Raw genomic sequence first — 27,113 nt, forward strand, 5'->3', positions numbered from 1 at the left:
TTGGAGGAAATTCAGGGGAGTGAACAGATAGCATTAATGATAGAATCATACTGAAAAAGAAGTCATTAGAAAGGATGACATAAGCAGTGCTAATCTTAGGTAGCATGGTTATTTAAAAAGATCGGGAGAGATAGGAAAATTACCTGGAGAAAGAGCAATATAAAAATCCATAGAGAGACAGTAGTGCATTACAAGATTAAACCCAAATTTTGATGATGATGGAAACATGATAAATAGCAGTTTAATATAGAAGAAAATTGCTGATATGAAGTTAGTGATAACAAACTTAATTATGTAGTATTATTTGTTGAGAAAATACATATCAGGATCAGGATATGATAATGATTAACAATACATTTATTTTTGTCTGTTAAATATATAAAAATATGAGGCAGAAGATCCTATGGATCTTCTGCCTCATATTTGGGTTTCAGTTGTGGAAAATCTATGGGTTTTCCACAACTGGGACTATAGTGAAAAGAATCTTTAGTTAACAAAACTAGTAATAACTGTTTTGAGTATCGCAATAGATGGTCAATGCATAAAAAGAATAATGGGAAAATCAATTGCAACTTATAGGTAGTGCTATAAACAATGGTTATCTGTTACTGTGCAACTGCAAACACACTGAATTTGCTTCTATTCATCCTCTTTTATTCTGTCCTGCAAATTCTCAATAATTTGCAGGACAGAATAAAAGAGGATGAATAGAATCATCCTTCTATCTCAGTCCTCGCCTGCACCCTACACAGCATGAATGTGCCTATAGGTCCCTTGATCTCTTGTGTATGGAATAAATATATCAAAAAACTCTGTTAAGCAAATAGCTCTCTTATGAACAATCAAGTATTCTGAGGAAAATTTTAGATACACCACCTCCAAATGTAAGAACAATGCTCTATTGTCAGGTAGATTTGAGATTTATGAAGTGTTAGTTATTGAACATAAAAAGTATTGTTCAGAACAAAAGAGAATACCAAGCTGTTTGGGGACTGAAGAGGTCATGAATGTAATGTGTTTGTGCCAGGATAGGTTAGATGCAAAAGTCAACCCAAGAAGAGAAAACTGATCTTGGTTCAAAAGTAAGGGAGAATAACACATGGTCTTTCTTCTGGGAGATGAAACAAGATTGCATTTTGATGACAAACTCACTAGGTTATCCTCACCCTGCTTGAAAATGGCAAAAGATACTATATTCAAGGCAGTGGTTAAAGAAGAACATAGCCAGAATCACATAAGCATAGCAAGAAAGGCTTATAAATGATGAAGAGGAATGCATCGAGTTCTGTCATCATTTAAGTAATGAATAGGACTGGGTGTCAGAGAGAGAAAATCATTGATTGATATTTAAGAGGAAGTAAGTAAGTGAAAGAACTCTATGATACTCCAGCACTGACTGAAAAATCTGATGAAAGGAAACCATCTACTATGAAATGCAATGAATGAACAGAGAGCGAGAGAGAGAGGGGCAGGGGTGGAACTGGTGATCCACTTACAAAGGCTAGGAGAAATACCATAAGATGGTAAACTTGGTAAGAAGGAATACAATCAAACCGTGATGTCAAACTTAGTCAAATGCCTTGAAAACATCAAAAGTGGCCACTGGCATTTCTGCAGACAAAGCTGATAATGATCTCAAAACACCTGCTTTATCCAATAAGCCACAACAGGAATTTACATTAAGTTATGTTAGCCTAATTATAAAATTGTATTTATAAATCAGTATTCCTTCTATTTAGTAATGCTACTAAATGTTATTAAACAGTAACATAATAACTATATTAAATAGAATATCAAGAAGCCTAATATTTTAAATATTTACCTTAACTGTAACAGTTCCAGCTATTATGCCATCCACAGTAGATTCTGTAAATGGATCAAATTTGCGATCCTGTCTTCTCATAAAATCAGGCTTAAGAAGATAACCACTACGCCCATTATATTCGAAAATTCCCAAATTTAGTTGCATTCCAAGATCTAAAATAAAAGTAGGGAAACACTGCAATGTTAAAATAAAGAAATCAAATCATCAAATTATTCATATTTACCCTCAGGCAGTGTACAGGATACAAAAGAGAGTACTACAAGAAAAGTATATAGTACTAATTTCATATTAACAATTTTCCTCCAAATTATTTTGTTACCTGTCAGGATTCTGATACTGTCAGATCTATTTCCAATATCCCAGTCTTCTAAAGCACTTTTTACTGCATTAATCCACCTAACTATTGCTCTTTGTCTAGTTCTTTTTCTTTCCATATTGGCATCCAACACTTGTTTTGCTAATCATTTCTTTCTCAGTTTATAATGAACACCTTAGATTAGCTCTCCTCACATATTCCTCAATGCTAAATATCAAGTTTTTAATAACTTCATTTTTAACACGATTCTTCCATTGATGCCATCTGTTCACTCCCTCATTTTTTTCTCAACTTTTCATTAGAGGATGTTATTATAAATGAGGTGTCAAATCTCCCTATAGTTGATGACAGTGAAGTGATTACCAGGGTGGTTGCCAACCTTGTGAGGACTTCTGTGAGAAAAGGGTATATGTAGAACTACAAGGCTGCTTGCAAAAATGTGGTTTATTATTACAATTGTAGAACTTAATTGTTATCCCCCTCAACATACTCCCCTCCTCGATCTATACACTGTTGCATATGAATTTTCCATTGTTGGAAGCAGTGCTGCAAGTCATCAGTTGTTATCTGCTTCAGTAGCAATGCCGTTTTCTCCTTTACCTCATCCACTGATTGAAAATGGGTGCCTTTCAATGCAGATTTCAAGGAGTTGGTAGGTCATTCCCCTCCTATATCTAAAACACACAACAATTCATAAACATCATCAAAGACATTACATTAGAAAAAGATGATATATTAATCAGTTTTGACGTCTCTACCCTCTTTACAAATGTCCCAATCAATGACATAATTCTTCTTTTACAGAACAAATTTCCTCCAGATATCACGGTGTTCTTTGTGCATGTATTACATTCATTATTTTGTATGGCAAAACGCTTTCTACCTACAAAAAGAAGGTACAGCCATGGGCTCGCCATTATCCCTCCCCCGATCGCTACCTTTTATATGGTACATTTTGAACAACTTGCTCTATGTTCCTCCCCTTTAAAATCCAAAGTTTGGTTCAGATACGTTGATGATGTTTTTGGAATTTGGTCTCATGGCCGCCAGACACTAGACACTTTCTAAGCCACCTAAACAAGCAACACAAACATATATAGTTCACAACTGAGATTGAAAAACATAACACACTGCCACTTCTAGATACACTTATCACACGTCTTCCCTCAGGCAATCTTTCCTTAACTGTTTACCAGAAACGAACATACTGGCCAATACATACACATAAACTCCTACCACCACCCAACACAAAAACTAAGTGTCATCAATACCCTAAAAAACAGGCACTGAAAAACGAATTTAAGTTATCAGTAATACTTTTCAAAAAAATGGGTACAGCCAAAACACTATTAACAAAATTCTCTATAAGACCTCGATAAAAAACAAAGTCAAACCAGACTACGGTAAAACTATAACCATTTCAAGTCCTCTGAGAGAGGATTTGAAAGTATTGTTAAAGGTAGCAAAAGAAAAGAGTGACAGAGTTAGAATGGTGAGTCTGTTGCCGCAGTATGACAGAGAGGAGTTTAGAAGGAGGGCCATAATCGCAAATGACATTACGCCAGGTTATGCAGACGGTGTGGTGTGGAATTCGTGGACGTGTGGAATGAGTTTGATGGGTGAAAGGATTTATATAAGATGGATGGCCTGCATTTGAATGGATTTGGTGTGCGGAGACTGGAAAAAGTGTTGCTGAATGAAGTGAAAATGGATGTGCAGAACCAGGAAAACTAGAACTACCAAGGAGGGGGGGGGGAGTGGATATGCAGACATCAGTGAGATAGTTGAGTGTAAGAATGTATATAATGTACCCGAGCCAGTACTAAGGACAAAAAATGGGAATGGGATATTTAGAATAATGCATCAAGATAGGGGTGGGACAAAGGGATCTGCATTTCATGTATACTAATGTATACATGAAATGATAGTATTAGGAACACGAAGGAAGAATTTTTGGCCTTGATTGGCTCTTCCTGGCTACAGGTTATTGGCATTAGTGAAACATGGCTGACGGAAGATGATATAGTTAGTGGGATAGAATGTGTAGGTTATAGTGTGTTTAGGAGGGACAGAGAGCATAAAATTGGGGGGGAGGGGTGTTATTGATGATAGCTGATGAACTGCAGCCAAGGAGAATTGAAGTGGTATCGCAGGATAGTGAAAAGATCTCATTTGAGGCTATTTGGTATGAGACTGAGACTGGCAGAATGCAACCAACAATGCGCTATGCAAAACCGCGTTGTTCAAGGTCTATTTATAAAGGTTTTCAATTTAATTTGTTTAGTACAAAAATTTAGGATAATAAAAATGTTTAAAAATGAAAAAAAAAAATGTTATTTTTATTAACTAAATAACAAATAAAATCCTTTTAAACTGAAGGGTGGGAGGCCACATGGTAGGCCAAGGACTCGCTGGATAGATTATATCCAAAACCTTGGGTGGACACGTTTGGGAATCCCACCAAAACCACCACCACATGGTAGGCCAAGGACTCGCTGGATAGATTATATCCAAAACCTTGGGTGGACACGTTTGGGAATCCCACCAAAACACCTGAGCTTGGTGGCAAAGGATCGTGACCTGGAAGTTCCTCTTGCAGCTATTGCCCCCACAACCCAATTAGGAAAGGTGGGCCTTGAAGATGTATGTATAAAAGTTGTAGAAAACAAAACAAATATTGTTTCAATTTAGCGTACAGTAATTTAATTTTTACTAACGTAGTCTTTTAGTGTTCGTTGAACCATCCTTGTCTTCTTTATCTCTTCAAGTACTAGATCTCTGTAGAATTTGATGGCATTATCGAGACTTTGTCTCACTTTGATGCTACTTCTTTCCAGATTCGGGTCGGCATTTATGACAACGTCTGAAGCTTCGTCGATTTTTCTCACAAAAGTTGAAAGGTCAGCAAAGGAAAATTCTTCAATCATGACATCAGTGGGGTCTTCTGCTTCATAGGCTCATTGTTGTTCCAACTCCAAAAGGGTTTCATCATCCAGATCATTTGAATGAGAATCAATACATTCGTTCACATTGGTATAATCTAAACATGTAAAACCAAGATCTTTGCCCATCTGCACAATTTCTGTTGAGATTTCCTCTTTCTCTGTTGCAAAGGCAACAAAGTCCTTTGAACAATGCGACAAGATATTATGCCATACGGCTCTCGTGTTGCTTTGAGTCACCTCTTTCCAAGATTCATATTTTGAATGGCATCTTTTATGTTAAATTTCTTCCAAAATTCACTCAAAGTTCAAGAATCTTCTTCTGCTGCAGCTTTAATAGCTTCAGCAAAAGTTCGTCTTAAATAGTAAGCCTTGAAAGTGGAGTAATGCCTTGATCCATCGGCTGCAGAATTGATGTTATGTTTGTAGGGAAAAAATGAATCTTGACATTTTCATCTAGGTCAGTCAATAGAATTGGATGGCCTGGCGCATTTTCTAATAAAAGCAAAATTTTGAAAGGAATATCGTTATTTTTCAATAGCTTTTAACTTCAGGGCAGAAACAAGTTTTAAACCAGTCTTCAAAAATTGAACGAGTCATCCACGCTTTTTTATTCGAATGCCAATGAACAGGTAAATTGTTCTTTGTAAAGCCCTTAAGAGCGCTTGGCTTTTCTGCTCTGTATACTAACAGTGGCTTCAATTTTAAATCACCTGATGCATTACCTCCTAGTAAAAGTGTCAATCGGTCTTTTGACACTTTACACCCAGTTGTGTTTTTTCCTTCTCTGCTAGAAATGTGCACGATGGCATTCTTATCCAGAACAAGCCAGTCTCGTCAGTGTTAAAAATTTGATCATCTGTGTAGCCTTCCTTCTCAATAAGCTCCTTCAATTCATTGGAAAATAATTCTGCAGTTTTAGTGTCAGCACTTGCGCTTTCACCTTGGATTCTTACGTTATGGAGTCCCATACACTTTTTGAAACTGTAGAACAACCCGCAACTTGCTATAAAAGTTTCACTGGTTGTTGAAAGTTTATTTTTCACTTGGTTAGAGTACAAAGTTTGCACCTGAAAGTATCTTCAGGAGTGGGTTAAGGTAGTACAACACCAGGGCACTCCTTGCAGCAAACTTTGTTTGCTCACACTTAGATAAAGGATTAAACTAAATTTATTATACTCTAACCAAGTGAAAAATAAACTTTCGACATCTTTCTCTAAATCCAGAGTAATTTATTAAAACAGGGTGGCACACCATTTGGCAACTCCTATAGGTAGAGATGACCTGCTAATGCTTCTGCCTGGTATCTCCACTTGGGCCTGGCTCCCACTGAAGAGACCTCAATAAAGGTCAAAACTAGTGTGGGTTGTGGCCCTTCCCTTAACGCATAACATTAGACATATCCGCAAGGAGATGTGTTTTGCATTATGGGAGATACTGAGATAGGATTGTTGGTAACTTGCTCCACCTTTGCAAGGAGTGCCCTGGTGTTATACCACCTTACCCCAGTCCTGAAGATACTTTCAGGCACAAACTTTGTTTGCTCACACTTGAATAAAGGATTAAACTAAATTTATTAGTTTCACTGGTTGAACCTCCTTCGTTTTCGCTTTCTTTTATTTTGTCATATAGACTTTTTGCTTTTGCCTGGATTATCATTTGACTCAAAGGAATCTTTTTCTGATGACAATCTTCAATGCAGATCATTAGAAGGCGTTCCATATTTTCCATTATAGAAGATCGATTTCTCGTGATCACTTTTGACATATAAGAAGCGGTGCTCATTTCATGTTGTTTAATCTTTTCTTTGCTCTGAATAATTGTTTGTACAGACGACTCATTCATTGAATTCTCACATGCTATTTTAGCAAACGAAGCACCATTCTCGTGCCATTTTATAATTTCAAGTTTCTTCTCTAATGTCAACCACTTGCAATTTTTTCAAGTCTCTATCAACTTCCTGCCCTTGCAAACTTCAAGGGCTGGAAGTTGATAGAGCATGAGAAGTGGTCAAGGAGCATTTACAGGAGGTTATGTCTGATTGTATACCTAAGGTCCGAATAGTAAAACAAGTAGGGGTTAAATGGATGAATAACACCATTAAGCTTGAGCTGCAAAAAAAGAAACAACTGTGGAGGGAATTTAAAGAAAGGGGTGACCTGCAGGCACACGAACGGTATAAAGTGCAGGCCAGAAGGGTAACGAGTGTGGTAAAAAAAGCAAAAGTGGATTACGAAGGGAAACTAGCTATGCAAGCTAAAGAGAATCTCAAACAGTTCTTTCAATATGCTGCAAGCAAGAAAAAACTGTACACGGCAAAATGATTTTAAGAAATGACGATGGTAAGGAGGTCACTGAATCAGTCGATATAGTGGAGTTACTGAGCAAGCACTTTGCAAAAGTATATCATCAAAAGTATATCTTCATTTTTTCAATGTCACCAAGTGGTGACATTGAAAAAATGAAGGAACCATTAGTTTATACGGGAATTGTGATGAATGAAGTGGAGGTGAATAGTCTATTACAGAACCTTAATGTGAATACATCTGGGATTGGATGGTATACCGGCACGGGACTTGCGTGAAGAGGCTAAGGAATTATCAGTGCCCTTGACCATGTTGTTTAATCTGAGCCTTGGGTCTGGTTTAGTCCTGAAGGTGTGGAAAGAGGGGAAAATAGTTTCACTGCATAAAGGAGGATCCAAGACTATGGTTTCAAATTAGACCAATCAGCATATCAGGAGTCGTTGTCAAGTTCTTGGAGAAAGTAGTCAAGGGAAAAATACAGGAATGGATTGATGAAAATGAGATACTGTATGGGGACAGCATGGCTTTGTGGAGGGTAGATCATGCCTCAGTAACTTGCTCAAGTTTTATAACTGGATAAGGGTAATGGCTGAACTGGATAAGGGTAATGGGTTTACAGTGATACTGCTGGACTTGGCAAAGGCGTTTGACAGGATACCATATGGAATTCTAATACGTAAACTACAACATATGGGAATGGATATAGGGTTGGTGAGATGGATAGGTGGGTGGTTGATGGAGAGATATCAAAGAGTAGTTTATTCAGGAGTAGAGTCCAAAAGACGGCCTGTGACTAGTGGTGTGCCACAGGGTTCTGTTCTTGGACCACTGCTGTTTAATCTGTTCATTAACGATATAGGGAAGGATCTAAGAGGAACAGTTCATTTGTTCACTGATGATGCAAAGTTGGGTAGGGCAATAGTGAATGCAGAAGATATCAAAATCTTGCAGGATGACTTGGATAGATTGGAGTTCTGGGCTAAGGAGAATGAATGTCAATTTAATGTGACAAAATGTAAGGTTTTGCATTTTGTGGTGAAAAGATTAGCAGCAGTATACCACATTGGTGGAACTGTACTCCAGGAGATTGATGAGGCCAGGGACTTGGGAGTGTTGGTGGATAGGGAGATGAAGTTTAGGGGGGGGGGCACATTGCAAAAGTAGCTAAATCAGCTCATCAACTCACTTGGTTGTTGAAAAATACCTTAATGAGCAGAGACAAGCAAGTTATTGTACCTCTGTACCCGAGCCTTGATAAGACCTCATCTTGACTACTGTGCCCAGATTTGGTCACCTAGGTTCCTTCTTGATGGGGAGGAGGTGGAGAGGATCCAGAGGCGAGTGACTAAGATGATAGCAGGTCTATGGAATGAGCCACATGAGAACAGGTTGAAGATTTGTGAGTTGCAGAAATTGGTTGATAGGCAGAAGAGGGGAGATATGATTGAGACATTCAAATTGCTAAAAGGTTTCTATAGGATTAATTCAGAGGATATTTTTGAGATCAGGACTGGTGGTGGGAGAACTAGGGGACACCTATGGAAGCTAGGCAAGAGTGTGGTTAGCAGGGGTGTTAGAGCTGGGTTCTTTACTTATAGAGTGGTAAATGAGTGGAATAAGCTGCCAGAGTCTGTTATGGGTGCTATGACGGTGAGTGAGTTCAAGGCAAGGTATGATAGATACTATGAGAATGTCGTATAGTTGTGTGGACATGATGTTGAGGGCCTCCCTCAATGAGTCTAAGGACTCCCTGGAGTCGCCTATAATAATAATAATAATAATAATTCCCTACATTAAAGGGACATCAGACAAAATAAACAGAGTACTGCAAAAATACAACCTCAAAGCCACTTTTAAACTGCCTGGAAAATTAAAAAGCTTACTCAACTCATCCAAAGACCCACTCCCTCCACTGGCCCACCCTGGAGTATACCATATTTACTGCACCTGCAACATACTATACATAGGAGAAACAGAACGCACAATTCCGATAAGATAAAAAGAACATAAACGACACATCAAATATAATAATTATGGTGAAGCTGGCCTTTCTGATCATGCTCTGAACACCTTACATAGAATTGACTGGAAAAGCACTAGTTGTCTACATCACACCAAAACATGATATGAACGCAAATTTAAGGAAGCTTGTGAGAATATTATCAACCACCCCAATCTAAACAATAATGATGGTCTAAAAATTCCATACATATGGAAGGCATATATTCATCCCACAAATCCTTCCTCTCCAAGAAAAACTATAAACAGGACTCTAGAAAATCCAAGATCCTAAATCTAAAATAACAACTTTAATACTGAAAAATAAGACATTGCTGTTAAGGAGAAAAAAATCTATAAGAAAGTTTATTCATGTTGTAATTTATAAATAATTTTTTGTTTTTTAAATGAAAAATAACAATTGTAATAATAGAAATAGGACATCACTGTTACTGGAAGGAAAACCATCTGTAAGCAAGAATGTTTATTCATGTAATCAAAAAATTAAATTAGCTTGATGTAATTTTTTTTTTTTCCACTAGAGGTCATACCAGTGAGTAGCATGTGATCAAATCATTGTTTCTCTAGCTTACGGTTTGAAATGTAGCACAGCTTGTCTTGTATATTTATGTATGCTCCAGATGATGATCTTGATATGAAGATTGAAACATTTGGATAATAAAAAAGAGTTATTGTAACAAGGTTGTAGAATCCATAATTTCAAAAATGAATGCTAATCACCGTGTAACACTAAAAGAAAAGAGTTCAAACTTAAGTTAAATAACCAAGTAAGAGGTGGTGACAATTCCTTTGCACATTCATGCAACACCCAAGCTGATATTCCATCTAAACCTACAGCAGTGTTTGCATTTAAATTTTGCACTATATTAAATACCTTTGTAAGCAAACAAAGTTTGTTTGCTTACACTTGGATAAGGGATTACACCAAGTATATAATTTCTTGGTATCTTTAATTTATAGTATAACCAAGTGAAAAAACTTCTAACAACTTTTCTCTAATCCAGAGTAATTTAATAATAAGGGTTTTTATTTTTTATTTTTTTTTTACTAAATAATTTAAGGAAATTACAACGTCAACTAGGATATACATTAAAATAAATTTTAATATACTTCAATATTTTGGCAACATCACGTTGCCATTTTCAAGAAACTTAAGAACAAGACATGTGCATGCAAGCACAACAAACAGTAAGTGAGGAAGAAGCAGGAAGCTATTATTTCTTTTAAAGTCCTGATGGTGCCCCCCCTAGTGGGCAATGTTGGTATTCTTGGGCGATTGGGCTGAAGGTCTTCTGGTGTAAGTTTCCCAAATTTAAGGCAGTCTCATGCAGCCAAATTTGTTGAAGTTTGGATTGTTTCTTAGGGCTGAAGCTGATTCCATGAAAAGTCTTTCATATTTGTATTTACTACGGTGTATTATCATGGCTTTCTTACGCCGTATTCTATGGCAGATATCCAGCGCATGGTCAGCAAGACCAGAGTGGCTGTATTGGTGAAACCACGAGAATTAATAATCAGGTGTGACGCCTTTGGAACACATGGCAATACACACAAGGTCAAATCATCATGCAGCACAAAGTTCAAATGCCATTAATGATCTAGACTTTTTTGAAAATGGTTAGATGTCATGAGTGCAACAAGTATGCTTGGCGAAATGTGGAAGATGTGCTTGTGGAGAGATGGTACGGATTTGTAGGAAGTGCAATATTCTGTTAGGCTACAAGGTTATTCTGTTAGCGAACGCAAAACAGACCGAAGGAATGAAAGTTAGTGTAAATGCAAGCTGGTGAGACAGAAAGAGTGAAAGAACACAAGAATGAAGAAATGAAATATAATAAATTTAGTTTAATCCTTTATCCAAGTGTGAGCAAACAAAGTTTGCGCCTGAAAGTATCTTCAGGACTGGGTTAAGGTGGTACACACCAGGGCAACTCGTTGCAAAGGTGGAGCAAGCTACCAACACTCCTATCCTAGTATCTCCTATAATGCAAAACACATCTCCTTGCGGATATGTCTATTGTTATGCATTAAGGGAAGGGCCACTACCCAGACCGGTTTCGACCTTTATTGAGGTCTCTTCAGTGGGAGCCAGGCCCAAGGCGAGATATCAGGCATTTGCAGGTCATCTCCACCTATAGGAATTGCCAATTGGTGTGTCACCCTTTTTTAATAAATTACTCTGGATTTAGAGAAAGATGTTGAAAGTTTATTTTCCACTTGGTTAGAGTATAATAAATTTAGTTTAATCCTTTATCCAAGTGTGAGCAAACAAAGTTTGCGCCTGAAAGTATCTTCAGGACTGGGTTAAGGTGGTACACACCAGGGCAACTCGTTGCAAAGGTGGAGTGGCCCGTCCCTTAATGCATAACAATAGACATATCCGCAAGGAGATGTGTTTTGCATTATAGGAGATACTAGGATAGGAGTGTTGGTAGCTTGCTCCACCTTTGCAACGAGTTGCCCTGGTGTGTACCACCTTAACCCAGTCCTGAAGATACTTTCAGGCGCAAACTTTGTTTGCTCACACTTGGATAAAGGATTAAACTAAATTTATTATACTCTAACCAAGTGGAAAATAAACTTTCAACGAAGAAATGAAAGTAAGTGAAAAGGAAGCAAAAGGGAGTGTGAATAAAGAAACAGAAATACAGTGAAGCAGAACAGGAGATAGCTAGTTCTGTAGGTACTTTTGGGTATTGAGACCACATTGTAATATAAAGAGTTTATTAAGAAATAAACAATTAAAACCCGACAAGTTTCGTGCATCGTAAGACTTACATCATCAGGGGTAATGGTACATAAAAGTTTTACACAACAAAAGCCCATTAATGATTAATTACACATATTAGATGATTTTTTATACTTCACAACTGTTAAATAATTGATAAACCAGAATACAAATGATACATTCATTACTGTATGCATGTTGGAACATTGCCAGTTGCTATCACGTTCTGTGGTATCATATATCCTAGGTCCATGGCAGTTAAATTTTTGATGAAAGCAGACCAAACTTGATGTCAAATTAAGAGCAAAATTAATTGAGAGATGCTAGACTATGGGGTTAAATAGAGAGTGAAATTGCCAGCACTGCAAGATTTGAAAAAAAAAAAAAAAAAAGGGGGTTATTCAAATTGAAAAATTAAATGAGGAATATGCTGTGTGATATTCGATGTTTAGTGAAAGAAAATGAAGGCATGCAAAAGAATAGAATGAAAGAAAAAAGAACAAAAGAGATGATGAATGACTCCAGAAAAGCACTACATGGAAATTCAGTTGTTAAAGGATTGATTAATGAAAGTCCATATGGTCTGTTATTCAGGAAGGAGAATAAGCAAGATAATTCATGATTTGGATATGAGAAAACAAGCAAGAGACTTTTAGCTGTTCCCAATACTTAAGAATGTCTTGAAAGGACACAGTTTTTCTGAAATTTCTGGCATTCAACATTATGTGGTGACAGTAATCAAAAGCATTCCTGAAGACAAGTTCTGGAATTGTTTTGACCAATGGCAGCATCATCTAAGTGCACTGATACGCAAGGGGATTACTTTGAAGATGATAATAGCCACTAGTCTACTACAGGTAAACAAATATAGTTTTTATGTGTGGATTCTGGAAACTTAATTGTCACACCTCCTGTATACGAGGGGGAGGGGACTGGAAAGATCTGATAAAATTCCAGAACAAAAAAAATTATATTAAAGCAACTGATACAACCACAAGAAAAGCATACTAGTAGCAGAGTTATGAAAATAACTTTTTTTCTTATATTCTTATATGATATCCTTGTATGTTCTTTCTTGTGGTTATATCAGTTTTGTTCTAGATGTTTATCAGAACTTTCCAGTCCCCACCCCCCCACACACACATATATAATATTGCAACTTTTTTTTTTTTTAAATCATAAGAATCACATATACTATTAATATTAATTAATCTCTCTCTCTCACACTCTCTCTCTCTCTCTCTCTCTATATATATATATATATATATATATATATATATATATATATATGTTGCTTACCTAGTGTTTGAAAATTTAAGGCTACCATTTGACATCCAGCATTCCAAAATACCTACATTAAGAAGAGTTTCATAAAAGCATTTTATTACACAATGAAACAACACCAATATGCAATAATTTAATATAATATCAAATTAGTACAATCAACTTTCACAACAGCATATATACAGTAACCTTGGGCATAGTCTCTTATGATGAATTTGCTTTAGAATAGCACTGTGCCTCTGGACATTATTTGGGACTTTTTATTCAATTGAATGCTATAGTAAGAGCAGACAGCACTGTTAGATGGAAATTAAATTTAGAAAATTGGTTTGCATTTTGACTTTTTCATCAAAGTCTGAAAGTATGTTACATATCTCATATTATATCTGAAATAGAGTGAATTCTACTCAATCTTTGAGCTGTAGTGTAAAAAAAAAACTATGTTTTAGAAGGAGAACCCTACTTACCTGTACCAAACCTTAAACTAACTTAGGAATTCTGGAAGATATACAATAACTAATCAGACAGGAATTGAAAAAAAATTGTCCTCCTATTTAAGGCTGCAGAAAACAGAAGAAAACACCATAATGGTTACCATCACCCAATAAGTGTGGCACCCAATGAAATACAAAGAATCATACATACATACATACATACTAGAAAGATGAGAAGCTTATTTTGGACAGCTGGTGAATGAAATCTCAAAAGAGGTGAACATCAGAGTAAGAAACATATATTCATAAGCACCATGGGAAAACTGAGCTCAATATGGATACCAAAAATCCTAAAATATTGGAAAGTAAGTTTCCTTTAAGTATCTGGACTGTCAAAGAAGAGTGAAAATGCATTTCTTCAGACTGATTTATGATGGTATATGATGAGACAGAGGTGCATTATTACACATCTTAGAGTAAACAAGCAAGCATGGAATAGCATCCTATGAATTCTTCACCAGCAAAAAATTCAAAACCCTCCAGAATAGTCATGGCCTTTTCAGTGAGTGCTGGATCTACTACAAAGGTCATGGCTATGATCTTCTGGGACTCAGTATATAACATGTTCAGATCTCCTATAGAATATCAGAGGTAGCAGGGTTTTTTCTCCTGGAAACTCAGGTTTTTCATCCCGCATACAGACAAATCGGCCTTTCAGAACACATGCAATTTACAGTCATAGAATATCAGTTGTGGTGGTGGTGGTGGAGGTAGAAGGCGTTGATGGAGATAATTCGTAGTAGAGGTTCGGTGTAGTGGTTGAGACAGTTGTATCAGTTGAGACAGTTGTAGGTGTCCTCCTGCGATGAGTCTTCGGACTCCTTGGAGGTGTCAGGAATAATAATAATTATTCCACTGTACTGATAACAATGATGAAGTCAATACTGAATTAAAAAAAAAAAAAAAAAAAAAAAACGCATGTTGAAAAAAAAAGATCAAGCATGGGTTAATTTTTCTTCATGATATTGTTTCTTCATATACTGCCCATTAACATCATCACAGCATTTAAAAACACTAAGTTTGAAGATCCAGGTTCTCACCATAACACTACAGGCACATTTTCTTCTGATTTCTTTTTCTTCTGACTATAAAATCAAGCCTGGAATGACAGAAATTTAACAGGATATTTTTCAGTACTCTAAATCCATTCTTAAAGAATCTCAGATGAGGGGACTTCAAATCTCAAAGAAATATAAAACAGGTGTAAGATGAATTACTCACATGTTAAAATTCTGGGATGAATATAAACTATCAACATAGATACAGCAAACATAGAGTTTGCTGTATCTATGCACTACTGTGACATTTACTAACAACTGGATATTCAGCTTATATTCCAAACCAGTCACCTCTGCTACCAATTATACTGATAAATATAATGAAAGCTAAGGTGTTAATGGTTACTGATATTCAGTGCTTCATGTTGTAAATAAACAAATAAACAGTTTCTTGAGTTACTAATATTTTGCTATATTTCAAATGATCATTGCATAGTTCCATTTTGGTTACAATTTGAACTGTTTCTGCAACAGTCTAATTGCATGTTGTTTGTTTTACCACAGTTGTGATCTGAAGATGCAGATATAAAATCCAGTGAAATATTACTAAACTCAATAAATTATTTATTCATTTTGTTTCTCTCATTTTGTTTATACTGTAGTACTATTATGCAGAATCAATTACACTGAAGTGTTAGCAGATGTGACTCTGAGAATGCCAAACCTAGAATTCCATTTTGTGATTTGCTCTCACTGAAAATTAATTATTAGATTTTGTAGTAGTCATTCTTGTTCTATTTATTAATTCTCTGGAACATGTAGTTGCTCTTGACATTTACAAGGTATCTTATCAGGTCTGGCAAGGAGACCTTCTCACAGAACTACTATTCTTGTAGTATGTTTTCTATTCTTTGGAATTGGATAGCCAGCTTCCTCTCAGGGTCATTCATTATGTATCATGGCAGACTACCTCTTTTCAGATTTTTATAGAACTCTATTTTTACCCATTCTCTTTCTTTTCCTGATGTGCATAAAATGACCTCTCACAGAACTTCAAATCCCATCTACAGCTTTACTGATGAAGCATATTCATTTCCTCTTCATTTCATAAATTTTGTCATGCACAATTATTCAAAACTTCAAGACTTCTAACCAGTGTCTTAAAGCTGTGATCCTCTTGCCATTCTTCAGTGTGTGTGTTGGGGGGGGGGGTACATTCCATTCTTCTTCTTCATCTGATAAACTTTGTAGTGCACAATTCTTGTAGATAATCTTATACATTGGTTATACATAGCTTTTAATTTTTTAGGAAATGACAACATATACTAAAATATTAATTATATAAAAAATTTAATTAATACCTTCCTATATTTTGGTAATGTTACATTGCCATCATCAGGATCACAGAAAACAATGATATGTGCATGCAGACACTAACACTGAGCAAATGAGGCTGAATAAAAGCAACAGAAGTTGGGCCTATAGTCCTAAACAGTGCCCCTCCCCTAGTGGGCTAAACTGAGTTGTATTGGCTGTTAGGCTGACAATCTTAAAATGTATGCTTCCCAAATTTGGGGCGGTCTCATGCACCAAAATTTGTTGACATTTGGGAAGGTTTTCAGAGCTGAGACAGATTCGATGAATAATCTTTCATTGTATTTGCTGTGGTGTAATAGAGTGGCTTCTTCCAGTATATCCTGTGGTGGAACCAGATGTAGTCCTTGTGTTCAGATGTCTTGATATTGGCTGTATAGGGAAGTAGGTAGGTAGAACAATTTAGAAGTAAAAGGAACTAGAGTATTTCTGGATTGTTCTACCTACCTCCCTATAAACTATGATCCCACCAGCACACAAATCAGAACACTCCATAGGCTTCTTAAAAAAGGTTACCTCTTGACCTGTGGAAGTTACAGACTAAAACCTTATAACTCTACACCTCTCTCCCCCCTCCCGGATATATGGGCTGCAAGAAATCCATAAACAAAATGTGCTATTACATCCCATTGCAGATGGTACTGATTCACTCACATACAAATTAGCCAAAGTGCTCACACAATGTACTAGCAACACACTTTCACACATAAAAAAACTCAGCTCACTTTAAAGCTGGTATCAAAAAACCTCACTCCAACACACTAACATAATGATCAATTTTGATGTCTCATTCTTATTCACTAATATCCCACTCAAAGATACCTTAGACCTCATCCAAGCCATATTTCTTGCATATCTCAGCCCTATTTCAGTTCATTATGAACTCGGGCTGTTTCGTTTGGCAAGGAAAATTCTACAAACAGATTGAAGGGACTGACATGGGTTCTCCACTCTCTTCACTCCTGGCCAACTTCATTATAGAGACTTTTGAAGAAGAAGTTTTAAATTCTGCTCCACAATGTCTGGCTGTGCAGATAATGTGTTCTCTATTTGGCTGCATGGCCTGGATACACTCCACAATTTCTTAACACATCTAAAAATCAACACTCCAGGATCCAGTTTACCTTGGAAAAGGAAAACAATAACAGTCTCCCATTCCTAGATACTCTGATTACATGTCAGCCTGATAACGTGTAAAGATGGCGTCCAACAAGAAACGTACGTCAGCGGCGCGCAGGACTTCTACTATTACACGAAAGGCTGGCTCAGCGTTAGATTTTTCGCAATGGATGCGTTGCGGAAACTGCTACATGTATGCACCGAAAAATGTGAAGGATCTGTGGTCGGTCTGGCAAAATGAAAAGAAAGAAAATGTCGACGTATGTGAGAAGTGTTGGGATAGGCTGGAGCGTTTAGGAATGGAAGCTGACATCGGGACCGTAGCGGAAGAACTTCGGCGGGAGTTTATGAAAATGAAAAATGAAAAATGACCTTCATCTTCTTCATGAGGAAGTGGAAGTGATTGGTAAGGAGATACTGGAAGTTAAAGCTGAGTTTAATGTGTTAAACAGAGAAATTAGGACTATAGAGATTACTTTAGCTGAAGTAACTAGAACAGGATTACATATGGGTGAGTCTTTGGTGAATGATTCAGTAATAAATAGTATGGGAGTGATTGGGAGTCAACATAATAAAACCACAAGTGGCCAAGAAGAAATGAGATGTAGTGAGAGTGGGGGGGGTAAGTAATAGAGAGTTGAGTAATGAAGCTGGGAGAGTCATGCTGAATAGTGTAGAGAATGAGTCCATGAGTGTGAACTTGTATGAAGTTAATAGTGGTAAAATATATGGTGATTCTATGATTAAGGGTATGGAGAGTGGTATGCATGAGGAGTGCTTGGCTGATGGTACAATAGAAAGAGTGGCTTTAGCAATAAAGAGAGGGCATGAAACAGACAAGATGATAGTTATGGTGGGTACGAATGACCTGAGAGGTAGTATAAATCGGGTAGGAAAAGATTTAAGAACATTATTAGATATTGTGAAGAGGAAAAGTGTCAATGGGAGAATAGTGTGTGTGCTGCCTCGTTTTGACAATTACGAGTTAAGTAGACGAGCAATTATAATGAATGATATGATTGCAAGAATGTGCAGAAAAAGAGGTCTGGAGTTTGTTGATGTTTGGAGTGTGTTTGAAGGAAAAAGGCAGTTGTATGTTAGAGATGGACTGCATCTTAACATGGAAGGACATAAGAGATTGAAGAAGTTATTGTTTTCTGAACAGGTTGAAGTTATTGGGCAGGGAAACTAATATTGAAAACGTTGAGTGTAAGAGAGAGAAACTTTAGCACTGATTGTGTATTTATTGATCCTTATAGGCAGAATAAATTGCAGAAGAGAGGGGAAAAAAATCGGCATAGGACTACGGTAGTTAGTGACTTATATATCAGTTCTAAAGCCGGTACAAGATCTAGAGGGAATCTGCAATTTTTGTATACCAATGCTAGAAGCATTAGAAATAAGAGAGAAGAATTTTTGGCATTAGTCAGTGAAATCTCACCAAAAGTTGTAGGCATTAGTGAAACTTGGCTGTCAGCAGAAGATGTGGTCACTGGAATTGAATGTGATGGGTACAGTATTTTCAGGGAGGATAGAGAAGATAGAACAGGAGGAGGAGTACTGTTGATGATAGCTGATGTGTTGCAGCCAAAGAAAGTAGTATATCATGATGATAGACATGTGAATGAGAGTTCATTTGAGGCAGTCTGGTGCGAAATAGTGACCAACGCAACCAAATATACAGTTGGATGCTGCTATAGGCCAGGGAGTACAGGGGGAGATATTGAATTCATGCATCAGCAACTTAGTGCAATGAGTGAAGGCTTAGTGATTATTATGGGGGATTTTAATTATGGTGATATCAATTGGAAGGAGGAAATATCACGTAGCAAAAAGGAAATGGAGTTCATACATCTGCTACGAGATAATTACTTGAAACAGCACGTAACTGAAGGGACACGTGGTGTGAGAGTGTTGGACCTGGTTATTGGTTCAGAGGTTATATGCATAAGTAAGGTGACCTCGTTACCTCCAGTTGGTGAAAGCGATCATGTGGTATTGACTTGGGAGGTTGCAAAATCTGTGGATTTTTCTATTAAGAAGGGGTATGTACGAAACTACAGGTTAGGCAATTATAACAAGCTTCGGAGTGAGCTTGCAGCCATCCCATGGCAGAACATATTGCAAGGGAAAGATGTTAGCAGAGCTTGGGATAAAATCAGTGGGTATCTGAGGAAAGCAATATCAGATTGTGTCCCCATGGTCAGGAGGTCAAACAAGGCAGGCATTAGATGGATGAGCAGTAGTATCAAGCTTGAACTACAAAAAAAGAAAATGTTATGGAGAATTTACAAGGAGAAGGGCGATCAGGACACCCATGAGCAGTACAAGGCTCAAGCTAGGAAGGTTACCAGCATAGTAAGAAAAGCTAAATCAGATTATGAGAAGACCTTAGCCAAAGAGATCAAGGGTAATCCCAAAGAGTTCTTCCGCTATGTGGCAAGTAAGAGGAAGAATGACTTCGGAAGGATAACCTTAGTGGGTGCTGATGGTATTGAGGTGACAAAATCAGATGTAATAGTCGAGTTACTGAGTGATCACTTCTCAAAAGTCTATCACCCAAGTGAGGATATCTCTATACCTATAGCAATACCTAATGTGAGAATTGAAGCTAAAGAATCAGAGGTATTAAATATATTGCGAAACTTAAATGCAAACACTGCGGTAGGCTTAGATGGAATATCAGCTCGGGTGTTGCGTGAATGTGCAAATGAATTGTCAACCCCTCTTACCTGGATATTTAATTTAAGTTTGAACTCTGGTATGGTCCCTAGGGAGTGGAAGTTAGGCAAAGTGGTTCCTTTGCATAAGGGTGGCTCTAAAACTGCAGTATTGAATTACAGACCAATCACCATCTCAGGAGTAGTGGTAAAAGTATTGGAAAAGTTGGTTAAAGACAAAATTCAAGAATGGGTGGATCAGGATATGATACTCTATAGAGGCCAACATGGTTTTGTTAAAGGTAGATCCTGCCTTAGCAATCTATTAACTATCCATAATAGAATAACATCAGAGTTGGACAAAGGAACTGGCTACACAGTGGTACTTCTGGATTTTGCTAAGGCTTTTGACAGGATACCCCATAGAACACTGTTACGCAAATTGGAGCAGATGGGAATGGATATTAAATTGGTGATATGGATAGGAGAATGGCTCAGGGAGAGATACCATAAGGTGGTGTATGGAGGAGCCGAGTCCAGAATGAGGCAGGTGACCAGTGGTGTGCCTCAGGGCTCTGTGCTTGGGCCAATGTTGTTTAATTTGTATATAAATGATATAGGAAACGGCTTAAAGGGAGATATTCAGTTGTTTGCTGATGATGCAAAGTTGTGTAGTGCAATAAAAAATCAAGCTGATGTTGAAAGTTTGCAGGAGGATTTAAATAAGCTGGTAAAATGGGCAAAAGAAAATGGATGTCAGTTCAATGTGGAAAAGTGTAAAGTCTTGCATTTTGGGATTAAAAGATTACCAGCTGTGTACTACATAGATGGAAAGGTACTCCAAGAGATTGATGAGGCTAGGGACTTAGGGGTATTGGTAGATAAGGAGATGAAGTTCAGAGGACACATTGCTAAGGTGTCCAAGATTGCACATAGGATTACTTGGTTGTTGAGGAACACACTGACATCCAGAGATAAAGAGGTTATTATTCCCCTTTATAAAGCATTGATACTTCCACATTTGGATTACTGTGCTCAGGTCTGGTCACCTGGATTCCTTGGAGATGAGGAGGCTGTGGAGAGGGTTCAGAGAAGAGTGACCAAGTTGGTGAGTGATATAAAAAATGCTCCCTACATTGATAGATTGAGAGCTTGTGGATTGCAGAGATTGGCTGATAGGCGAAGAAGAGGGGATATGATAGAAACATTCAAATTACTAAAAGGTTTTTATAGGATTGATGCAGGGGAAATGTTTCAGCTGTGTGATAGTGATGGAAGAACAAGAGGTCATCTCTGGAAATTAAAGAAGAGTGTGGTTAACAAAGGTGTCAGAACAAGGTTTTTTGCCTGGAGGGTGGTGAATGAGTGGAATTCATTGCCTGACTTTGTTGTGAGCTCTTCATCTGTAAATGAATTCAAGAAGAGATATGACAGATATTGTTTTGCTAGTTTGGGTCTCCCACGATGAGTCTACTGACTCCATGGAGATACCCGTAATAATAATAATAATAATAATAATAATATTCTCCATTTACAGAAAACCCATATACACGTAGATACATTCACCAGCAGTCACATCCCTCCTACTCTTCCCAATATGGGATTATAAAAAAAACCTATATAAGGGCAAAATTAATCAGTTTGGATAACGGTGCCCTTACTACAGAACTTGACCATATCCGAAACGGATTAATTTTGCCCTTTTGTATAGTGTTTCTATGAGAATGCATGAGACTGTCCCAAATTTGGAAGCATACATTTTAAGATTGTCAGCCTAATGGCCAAGATAACCCAAATTATCCTAAATGGTGTCCCCTAGTGGGATAAATTGGGTTCTTTGTCATAACAGAATTGGTAACAGAATTTAGGACTCTAGGCCTGATTTCTGTTGCCTTTATTCAGTCTCATTTACTCAATGTTAGTGCCTACATGCACATATCACTGTTTTCTGTGATCACTGATGACAGTAATGTAACATAGTGAAATATAGAAAGGTATTAATTAAAATTTTATATAATTAATATTCTAGTATACATTGTCATTTCTGAAAAATTAAAAGCTATCTATAGTGCACAATTCTTCCAAGTTTAAAGGTTATCCATAACCAATGATTCTGAAACTCTGATCTCATGGCCATTCTACAGTAGGGTAATGATAACCTTCTCAATGTCAATACTTTTAAAATTCAATCCTATTTCATGCAAGAAAGATTGCAATTCAGTTGGAGAAACTGATGTAATCACTTGTTATTTCCAGAGTATGTGATCAAGTCTGATAAACAGGCTTACTCACCTTTTGCTGTTTTAAGGATACTTGTGACATAAGATTGAATGATATATTCATGTAAACAAAAGAAAGATATTTATTTAACCAAATATTTCGGTCTGGAAATAGCAGGCCATCTTCAGTGGTATTACAAGAACAGTTTAAAAAAAAAAAAAAAAATACAAGCTAGAATACTAACAATAGATCATTAAAAATAGAACACGCTGCCTGACGTTATATCATTAAGTATGAAACGGAATATTTTGAAGTAGAGACATGATTGAAAAAAAAAAAAAATTAATGATTGAAAATTTTTTTTTTTTTTCAATATGTCTCTACTTCAAAATATCCCGTTTTGTTTAGGGAAAAAAAAAGTAATCAAGATTACTCATTAATTTTTTTTTTTTTTTTAAATCATGTCTCTACTTCAAAATATTCAGTTTCATACTTAGTGATATAACATCACGCAGCGTGTTCTATTTTTAACGATCTATTGTTAGTATTCTAGCTTGTATTTTTTTTTTTTTATTATTATTTTTTAAACTGTTCTTGTAATACCACTGAAGATGGTCTGCTATTTCCAGACTGAAATATTTGGTTAAATAAATATCTTTCTTGTGTTTATGTGAATATATCATTCAGGCTTACTCACCAAATGACCATCTTATGGTCTGTCTTCTATACACTTTACAAATGGCTTTCACTACATGTTCTGATAGGTGGCTCTCCTCAGATTTTTCTACCAGCGCAACAACACTGTCATGGTTTAGTACTATCATCCACTCTTGTCCCCTGTACACACTTACCTTCAATAATACTCAAACCTTCAAACAAGATCAGACTTCTCTTCTTGTGCTGATTTTCACCTCTGGCAGCTTTAATTGGAGTCATAGCCTCTAATGATGTTTAGGGCCTCCCTCGATGAGTCTAAGGACTCTTTGGAGTTGCCCGTAATAATAATAATATTTATTATTATTATTATTAATGTGTTTTGTGAAATGTGTTTTTACATTATGGAAAATACCAAGAATAGCGATCACAACTTTACCACCTTTGCTGCGAGTTGCCCGAGTTTGTACTACGTACTAGGACTACTTGCATTAGCTCACGCTAGTAATTGCCGATACGTTTATAGTTTATTATACTATATTCGGCATGAAACTCTCTGATTCCAATCTTCGAGTTTCTTATTCGGTTTTAAAATAATGTGGGATTTAATATCCCCTTAATTTAAATAAATAATATTTATTATTACCACCCCAAGACCTCACGGAGTCAAAGACTCATCTGGGAGGTCCTTTTATCACACACACAGCTCATCATACCGTGCCTTGAACACATTGAAACTCCTTGCAGACACCACACTCTCAGGCAAGGCATTCCAATCATTCACAGCTCTGCACGAAAAAAAACCTGCCTCTCCCTCTCCTACTCACACCCTCTTTATACAGTTTCCAGGGATGACCTCTGGTTCTCCCCCCCCCCCCCCCCCGATCTCACTATTTTCTGTAGAACTTCTCCAGCATTGATCCTATAACAATCCCTTACCAACTTGTAGGTCTCTATCATATCTCCCCTCTTCCTCCCATCCACCAGACTCTGCAAATTACATCTTCTCAATCTTTCCTCATACTCGGCATTCCAGAGGTCAGAAACTACCTTAGTCAATTGCATTTGGACCCTTTCCAACATCTCTTCATTGGTTGAAAGTTTATTTTTTCACTAGGTTAGACTATAATAAATTTAGTTTAATCCTTTATCCCAGTGAGAGCAAACAAAGTTTGCACCTGAAAATATCTTCAGGACTGAATATAGTGTTGTACTATCTTACCTGGGTAAGTAGTAGTTTCGCCCTTTATTGAGGTCAGGTCTCTTCACTCTCCAGTTCTGAAGAGACCTCAATAAAGGTCGAAACTAGTCTGGGTAGTGGACAATCCCTTAATGCATAACGGTATACATATCCACAAGGAGATGTGTTTTGCATTATGGGAGATACTGGGATAGGAGTGTTGGTAGCTTGCTCCGCCTTTGATACGAGTTGCCTGGTGTTGTACTACTTACCCAGGTAAGATAGTACAAAACTATATTCAGTCCTGAAGATATTTTCAGGTGCAAACTTTGTTTGCTCTCACTGGGATAAAGGATTAAACTAAATTTATTATTATCTCTTCATTTGCATGATCTTTTCCACTCAAGATACTTTTGCCTGTACAACTGTCAATACTATTCATAGCTTTTGTTTTACCATATTACAACACAAAAAAAAAAAAACAATAATAAATCTTACAAAGATATTTATTTATTAACTAGCTTATATTTTGATGGATTTCAAACCAGCATCTTTAGAGCACAACTACTTGTTATAGTCTACATGCAGCATGAGTAATTGAAACAATTCTAAATGTAACAGACAAAAGACCTAAAAAGTTCTAATTTGGCACTATCTAATCTTGTATAGAAGTTTTACTTTGTTCCATTAAACTTGATGTTAAGATGACCATCTCCCAAATTTTTGACAGATTAATGCAGTTATACTTGTTGACGTTAGGCGAGTGCTTCATCGTCATTGATGACTTGAAAATGATATCCATTAGGACTTTAGGTCTTTGTTCATTAAAATTTGAATTGTTTCACATACTCATTGTGATGGGTAGAACAAGTAGTTGTGCTCTGAAGATGCTGGTTTGAAATTCAGCAAAATATAAACTAGTTAATATATATATTTTTTGTGAGTTATTGTTTTTCTGTTTTGTAATACCATAAAAAAAAAAAGATGAATAACGTCCAACCCCGAAGCCTGTCTACAAGAATGTTAATACTATATAAATCTCAAATTATATATAATAACCAAAATACTCCCTAAAAACATGATACTATAAAAAAGAGGGCAATCCAGATAACTAATGAACCCCCCCCCCTCCACTCTCTCTCTCTAGCATTCTCTTTCTGCTTTGTCTCTTTTATAGTTATTTTTCTTGGCCAGTTTTCTACTGAACTGGTCATTATCATTCTTTCACTTTCTTTTAAGACTAAGATATAAGCAGTAGCTGGTCAACATCTCTAATTCCTATCCAGTTTCAAACCTAACAAATCAACTTCTCATCTTCTTCCTGTGGTTTCAATTCAATCTACCTCTATTTTTTTGGAACAGTCTCCCTCTATTCCCACATTTCCATTTAACCTCTTGCTCATAAAGAGCACTGATGTGCTGCAGGTTTAATGACCTTTCTTAAGTCTGGAAATAATATAAGTTGTTGGCTCATAATCAAATTGAATGGGGGGGGGGGGGGGAGGGCTATCATGTGTATACTATTCTGTAAATGACAGAAAAGCATACTAGGAGCCATTATAAATAAGGAATGATAACATACTGTCAGAGAGTTTTACCTTAGTAACAGATTTTATCACAAACTTGCAGAAGAATTGGAAAAGTACCACATGGACATAATTGGCATTACTGAGACAAAGAAGAAAAAAAACAGTTGAGATCTTACTAAATAATAAGTATAGGATGTTATTTTCAGACAATAATCAAGGAAAGAAAGGTGTAGTGATAATGCTCAACACCAAATATAAAGATAATGATCAATGTATAATATAAAATATAAAGGTCAATATAAATATAAAAACAATATATAAAAGTCAATGAGTTTAAGGAATGGTATGATAGACTTTGTGTTTCTTAGAGGGGGGGACCTCCCCTCGATGAGTCTTGACAGACTTTATGGTCTTAGGAAGGACCTCCCACGATGAGTCTTTTGACTCCATGGAGGCCTGAATAATAATAAACTTCTTGATTGGAAGGCAGTTTCAAGTAGAGTTATTTGGGCAAATTTCAAAATGGGGAAATGGACAATGAAACGTATTTGTGCCTATGGAAAAATTTTTGAAGAAAAATTTTTGAGTTATTAGAACACGCAACTGACATAAAGAAAATGGAAAAAGTGGTCATTGTTGGAGATATATACAACAGAGTAGGAAATGAATACCATAAGGCATATAGGAACAATTTGGGAAAATTTAGAGAATAGGGCAAAACTAATAATAATGGAAGTGTTTACTGCACTTCAACTCAGGACACAGATGTGTCATTACTAACACGTTTCAACATAAAGATGTATGCAAGTTCACATTGAGAGAAGACACAAGAAATAAGAAAAGCCTCATTGACTACACCATTATTGATAGTGATATCTTCATGCTCATTCGGGATACAAGAATGTACAGAGGATTCGAAATTAGAAGTGACTGTTACTTAGTATTAAGCAGGATAAAACTGGATATCACATTGAAAAGAGCAGTATGTAAGAAAGTTTTAAAGAACTACAAAACACTACAGTTATATAAGGTAAATGGAACACTATACATAGTAATACATAGTCCATATTTAAATTTTCAGTTGGCAGTTAGAATTGAAGGAAATACAAGAAAATGGTATGTTGTAAAATCAGGTGTAAGACAAGGATGCACATTATCCTTCCTCTTATTCATCATCTGTATGGATTACATTATGAACGATAGTGGCATTAGGCCTGATATTAGAAATGGAGATGTCAAACTTAGCTCTTTGCTTTATGCAGATGTTGTACTCCTAAACACATCTAGTGCAGGTCTCCAGGATTCTCTGACTAAATTGAATGACAGCTATAACAAATTTGGCATGAAAATCAGGAATAAAACTATGAAAATAGACAGAAACACTGAACACATCAACTGCATTCTGAATGGAGAGCTTATAGAACAAACAAAATATTTCAGCTATTTAGGTACAGTTTTTAGTGAA

The 27,113-nt window shown here is 36.6% G+C and overlaps 1 protein-coding gene across 3 annotated transcripts in view; it reads right to left on the reverse strand.

Annotated features, from left to right (window-relative positions):
* The window catches only part of LOC150101407 (1-phosphatidylinositol 4,5-bisphosphate phosphodiesterase classes I and II-like), a 965,056-nt gene that overhangs the window by 291,104 nt on the left and 646,839 nt on the right, over window positions 1-27,113 (reverse strand). For all 3 annotated transcript variants that reach the window (XM_090400893.1, XM_090400892.1, XM_090400891.1), the window contains 2 exons: window positions 13,436-13,487; window positions 1,823-1,977 (listed from right to left, as the gene is read on the reverse strand). In XM_090400893.1, the coding sequence (XP_090257019.1) occupies window positions 1,823-1,977; window positions 13,436-13,487 (207 nt within the window). The remainder of the gene's footprint in view (window positions 1-1,822; window positions 1,978-13,435; window positions 13,488-27,113) is intronic.

The sequence above is a fragment of the Typopeltis vanoorti genome, chromosome 11 (genome assembly GCF_054136105.1).
Source record: "Typopeltis vanoorti isolate ZY-2024b chromosome 11, IOZ_Tvanoo_1.0, whole genome shotgun sequence".
Lineage (NCBI taxonomy): Eukaryota > Metazoa > Arthropoda > Arachnida > Uropygi > Thelyphonidae > Typopeltis > Typopeltis vanoorti.